A 6,000-nucleotide genomic window follows, 5' to 3' on the forward strand; every position below is an offset into this window, starting at 1 on the left:
GGAAAATTTTCACCAATCAGTGAAGATACGTATGTAAAAAACATGTTTTTAAACAGTGAAGAAGCCTAATTCATTGGGTTTACTGAGGCCCTACATAGCCCCATCAAATGAATGAATTTCCCTATTCTTTCATCTTATGATGGTTAAAATCTTCCTTTATTTACTAGTTCCCCATTCACCTCGATTTCAGAAACAGGTCCTCATGTATATGTGATAATAAGATATTTAATAGAAAAGCTTACCACTAATTACAAATTGTAAAAGTTCATGTGGGCTCCACGATAGTTTCAAGATAGTCTATAAGCTACTTTTTGCAGGAATGACAGCCAGGGGCTACATAAACAGACCCAGCAAAGTTTACGGGCCCTTTATGACTCTGTAAGCCCTCAACCCCGGAAGAAGCTATCTCTTAACATCTTAAGCCCAGATTATTATTACTGATTGATTACACATTTTTTTTTATCTTAAGGTAATGATGATAATCATGTTGAACATAAAAGGGATAGAATTAACAAATTAGGCTGGGTTTTACTGAGAATTTACAAATACAGAATTCTAATATTTAATGCAGAAATATTTATCTTAAAGTTACTGTACCTGGGGCAGACTGCAGTTGGGAAGAACAGCTCAGAGGTCTTATAGCTAGAAAACAAATAAAGGGTATATCATTTAGTATCTATACACAATGCTAATAAATCTAATCTTAAAAAAAGAAAGGAGCTGGGCAGTGGTGGCATACACCTTTAATCCCAGGACTTGGGAGGCAGAGGCAGGCAGATTTCTGAGTTCGAGGCCAGCCTGGTCTACAGAGTGAATTCCAGGGCAGCCGGAACTATACAGAGAAACCCTGTCTCAAAAAAAATCAAAAACAAAAAAAAGAAAAGAAAAGAAAGGAAAAATTAAACTTACAAAATCTGAGAGCCCATTTTGATGTAGTTGAGAAGTTTCTAAAGGTGGAAGTCAAGATGGTAGTCATTCTGAAATCTATAAAGAACAGAACAAAGTATAAATCCCAAATTTACTTGAATTTTTTATGATTTGCAACTAACAGGTTCCTGCCTGATATGCAGATCAGAAGCAAAAACGAGCAAATTAGTAGTTCACATAAGCAATTAGAACGCCAGGGCTTAGAGTACAGCTCAGTAGCAGGGCATTTTTCCATCATGTACCCTGAGTTTGATCCCCAGAAACAATCAAACTAAAATATTCACACTAACAAAAAATCTTTAAATACTTCTATTTACATGTTACTTGGAAGCAAGGTCTGACTCTGAATCCTAGGCTGGCCTGAAACTCATAATCTTCCTGAATTCTTCAGTCTTCTAGGTGCGTGTGCCACCCATCAAACAACAGTCAAAATTGTTCTTATTTCAGACAGGTCTTAAGTTCGGCAGCCTTGGTTAGGTTGGCACTTACTATTTAACCCAGGATGGTCTTGAACCTATGGCCTATCATCCTGCATACTAGGATTATAGACCTGACTCCAGATTGTGAATTCTGAATCTAATAATTCCTCTAATTGGTTTCTATAGGAATACTTGAAATGCTCATTATAGAACTATTTATAGTTGGAACTGACATAAATGCAGATCAATAGAAATAGTTGATCTGGGGCTGGTGAGATGGCTCAGTGGGTAAGAGCACCTGATCGCTCTTCTGAAGGTCCAGAGTTCAAATCCCAGCAACCACATGGTGGCTCATAACCATCCATAACAAGATCTGACGCCCTCTTCTGGAGTGTCTGAAGACAACTACAGTGTACTTACATATAATAAATAAATAAATCTTAAAAAAAAAAAAAAAAGAAATAGTTGATCTGTATCATAAATATATCTTGAATACTCAGCAGCTTGGGAGAAAATGAAACAAGATATGCATGTTTATACTGACATTCATAGTACATATTAAATAAAAATGAAAAAACTAAAGACTTACTACAAGACTGTGCACCAGGTGACACACACCAGGCAGCACATACCATGATGGTACACGCCTTTAGTCCAAGCACTTAAGAGGCAGAGGCAGGCAGATCTCTATAAGTGTGGGGCCAGCCTGAATTAGCCAGTTCTAGGACAGCCAGAGGGACATAATACAGAGACCCAGTCTAAAAAAGACAAAACAAAAACAAAACAAACAAAAAACTGTACTACTGTATTTGGCTGGCCTTTGTTGTCATTTACAAAGCTTCAGAAATACAGAAATTTTAACAGAAAAGTATTCAAAACATGTCAATACTTGGGTAGTTTAGGCTTAGTTAGCACAGAGGCACATGGGAAGACAAAAGAGAAAGAAGGGTGGGTGAAGAATGTAAAAGCAAGATGGGGTGACTTAACAGTTACAATATCAAAGAACAGACTCCAAGTGCAAATCTTTGCTTCTTTGCTTCCTCGAAGCTGTGGGACTGGAAGCTTAACTCTTCTGTTTCTGGTCCTTTAGTAAAGTGTTCACAATTTTAGAGTTGTTGAGATAATTAAATACACACCTAAATACAGGTACAAGTTACCTTTTATCTAGTAAGGTTTATTTATGTGTTTGCTATTATTAGTGGGTGAAGATATAAATATATTTAGTTCTCTAAGCCTTTGCACTAAAGTGCTAATTATCAAAAAACAAATAAAAAAAAAACCTTTGTACTTGATAGAACTCATAATTTCACTGAGAATGCAGGAAACCAAAAAAATAAAATAAAATATAACCCAAAACCCTCAACAAAAGGGTTTCTCTTTCACATGATTTCTTGTGTTTTTTTGTTTTTTCCCTTTTGAAGGGCTAACGGTGAAGTCAGGGCCCATATAAACAAGCTCTCTACCAGCTCTGGTTTTTACTCTTTCAAAGAGTTGCAAAGTGTAGGTGTGTGAATGGTTCAGTTTTTGTCGGCTCCGTCTCTAGTTTAGGAAAAATTATAAAGAGCTGCAAGCAACACAAAACAGAGCACAGAGTGAGCTCAGAAAACAAACCATGTTCTGTGTGGCTCTTTACCAAAAAAAGGATATGAAATAGGGTGTAGTGGAAGGTGTAGTATGGGAAAGGGTTCCTTTTTTGCAATTTACTCCGAAGTGGTCGACTAGTGCCAGCTTAAAGTGTTCTTGGTGGTGGAAAACTTAGTTTGACTAGAGCTTTAAAACAGAACGCGTTCTTTCTAGAATCATCTTAGCCATTTCTTCTTTTCTGTCTAGCAGAATCATCAGTTAACTAGCATGTGCCTCTTCTGTTTGAAACCTGGGCTTGCCACAGAGAAGGAATTGTAATCTTTCTGAGCCTGTCAAGTCACCGAAAGTGCAAATGAAGCGTGGAGTTTGTGGGTATTAAACAAAATGGTGCACGCACCGGAAGCTGACTTTACTTTCTTTTGAAAACTATCAGTTTATTTCAAGGCTCATCTTTCCAGCACCAAAACAAACAACCCACACCCTGGTGCCCGGAAGAGCTGAACTCTCAGTTAAAAGTAGACGTAGGTTCTAGACTAATTCTACCACCTGTGGCGCAGTCTCAGTCACCAGCCACGACTACTTCACTCAAACGAGTGAGGAGTGGCAGGTGTGCCCAGATGTTCGCTGGGTCCCCTTCTGGGTTAGAAAATGTCCCTGAACCCTGGATCACCAAGCAGACTGGAGGACTGTCTTGGCAGCTTTCACCCCCGAGGCCCGCACTTAACGTCGCGTTCTCTATCTCTACAGCCGCCAGACTGTCTAGACAGGTCAACCGGGGAAACGACACCGCACTGACACAGCCCAGTTTCACACACACGCAATCCATCCGTAAACCTGAAGTGACAAATGCAGACAGAAGACACCGCTGCCGCGAGCTCCGCGAGAACGCGACCACCGCCCGTCCTGAGGCGGTTCGCACTGGAGGCCTGGACCAGCCTGTCCCGCTCTCGGGACTTCAACCCTCACAGCAAAGGAAAGTGGCCGCGGGCACCGACGTGAAGAGTCGGGAGCAAAGTGGCACCTGCCTGCGGGGAAATCAGAAGAAAGCCGAAAAGCGCGCTGCCGCACCTCAGAGTCCGCGAAAGCTGCCGCTGCGAACAAGGTCAAGTTCAGACTGACAAACGCCCGCCCACGCCGAGGGGCGGCTCCCGCTCCGCAAGGACCCCTCTCGCCCCGCCCGCCACCACCAAGGCATTTACGGGCTGCCCGCCGAATGCCTGACCAGAAAGTCGGACACTCCGCCCTCTCCTCGGAGGACCTTAGTCTCCCCTTCAGAGAAATCATCCTTTCGGCTCGCTTAGTTGAGAGCAAGAGGTAGGGTGACAGGACCGGTGACGACTCAGAGTCTGCGTTTTAGTAAGGCGGCACATAGGACACCCTGCCGGACAGGCTCAGAAAAGAAAAGCCCTCGGCTCCATTGCCCCCCACTAGAAGAGCTTTCTGCTTTCGTCCTCTTCTGCTCAAGATGGTGGCGTCCCGGGCGATTGGCAGTCTCAGTCGCTTCTCTGCCTTCAGGATCCTACGCTCCAGAGGTGAGCCTGGATGAGGGCTCGGGAGAGTCTCGGAGTGCCTGCAGGAACTGGGGCGGCGGGGAGCAGCGTTTGCCCCTCACTGTCTGCCGCCCACCCCTCCCCGGGACCTGTGGAAACGGGGCTACTGTTCCGAGACCCTATTTCCTGTGTCCTTGCAAAGGAACTGTCACACCCTCTCGCCCTGCTCCGGCAGTGTCAGGCTCTCCCCTAACTTTCCTGAGTCTTTTCCACTTCGTCTGGCAGTTTGCGCAGGTCTCTGCTGTAGCCCTGCGCTCACGCCCCTCTTGTCTCCCTTAATGTTTGTCTTGGCCCCGACACTTCTAAGTTCCGAGGACTAAGACCTGTCACATTTTTGAGGCTCTACCACATGTTAGTCGCCATAAGAGATATCTGTCAGTCTTCTCGGTGACATTGACTACTAGCCTTACAGATGACTGCCACTCTTGATCTTTACCGTCAAAACCATTTTTTTTTTTCACTTCAGTAGTCTTAGTTTGAATGTATAGAAGGTTGAAACTGGAGGTTCTCCGACATAGACAAAGAAATTTTCGTGAGGAATAAAATGTTTGATCACTTAGAGACGATTTCTAATCTCATTTCTGTCGATTCCCAGTCAGGCTCTAGAAACTGTATTCCTCTTCAAGCTGGCAGTGAAAGGGTTAAAGGAATGCTGTTAGAAAACAGCCTTTTCCCAGACATCCCAAATCTGTAAGGGCAAATGTAACTTCATTGTGTATCATACTTGATACCAGTTACTTCCAGACTTTAGTTTGTAACGTGAATTCACTTTAATTTTCCTCACAAAAAAAGGAAACATGTAGAATTTACTTTTCTTACCCCTCCCCTGGCATTTAATTGATTGAATCTTTTTCTACGTTTTTTTAAAAATCTCCACAGATCGATTATGTGTAAACAGCCAAAATTGCCACCACATTACCAAAAAAAAGAAAAAGAAAAGAAATGGGCTGGGTGTGATATTCACCTTTAATATTAGGTGGGTCTTTGTGTTCATGGCCTGTCTGGCCTACATAGTGAGTTCCAGGCCAGTCAGGTCTACACAGTGAGACCCTGTCTTTAAGAAAAGGAAAGGAAAGGAAAGGAAAGATCTTTATGTCTCCTGATTGCACTTGGTTGTGTTTCCTTACATTTTATCTTTTTCCTTTTCCACGTTTATAACAGTTTTTTGGGGAGAAGGCACATATGGTCCTGTATTTGATATAAGGTACTTTCATGGATTGTCAGCCAGTTTGGCACTGGAGTGGTGATCTGGTCACATGTTCTCTTGTCACTAGCTAGTTGTTGACTTTGCCCTTTAATCTAAATGGGCTTTGTTTTCTCATCGGTGAAATGAATGAGAGTGATTTTTTTCTTTGGCAGGAGAAGTAGTATGATGGAGCAATTAAAAGCGTTAAATACGGACTCTGTCATCTGGCTTGAATCTACAATTTACCTTCTAGTGACCTTGGGAATTAATTTCAAAATCTTTCTCATTGGTAAAATGGAGTCAATCATGTTAAATCTAAAGAAGTTATATTAGG

The 6,000-nt window shown here is 42.4% G+C and overlaps 2 protein-coding genes across 5 annotated transcripts in view; one reads left to right on the forward strand and one right to left on the reverse strand.

Moving 5' to 3' along the window:
* Positions 1–4,085, reverse strand: part of Hadhb (hydroxyacyl-CoA dehydrogenase trifunctional multienzyme complex subunit beta) — a 28,918-nt gene extending 24,833 nt beyond the window's left edge. The window contains exons 1-3 of one of the 4 annotated variants that reach the window (XM_021201736.1): positions 3,999–4,085; positions 910–984; positions 598–642 (exon numbers count right to left, since the gene is read on the reverse strand). In XM_021201736.1, coding sequence (XP_021057395.1) covers positions 598–642; positions 910–976 — 112 coding nt within the window. In that variant the 5' untranslated portion in view covers positions 977–984; positions 3,999–4,085. Of the gene's footprint in view, positions 1–597; positions 643–909; positions 985–3,764; positions 3,880–3,951 lie in introns of those variants that run through there. The other 3 variants (XM_021201738.1, XM_021201737.1, XM_029540870.1) reach the window with 3 other exon arrangements.
* A 112-nt stretch (positions 4,086–4,197) lies between these two features.
* The window catches only part of Hadha (hydroxyacyl-CoA dehydrogenase trifunctional multienzyme complex subunit alpha), a 37,775-nt gene continuing 35,972 nt past the window's right edge, over positions 4,198–6,000 (forward strand). The window contains exon 1 of the mRNA XM_021201571.2: positions 4,198–4,462. Coding sequence (XP_021057230.1) covers positions 4,396–4,462 — 67 coding nt within the window. The 5' untranslated portion in view covers positions 4,198–4,395. The remainder of the gene's footprint in view (positions 4,463–6,000) is intronic.

The sequence above is a fragment of the Mus pahari genome, chromosome 7 (assembly GCF_900095145.1).
Source record: "Mus pahari chromosome 7, PAHARI_EIJ_v1.1, whole genome shotgun sequence".
In the NCBI taxonomy this organism is placed as follows: Eukaryota; Metazoa; Chordata; class Mammalia; order Rodentia; family Muridae; genus Mus; species Mus pahari.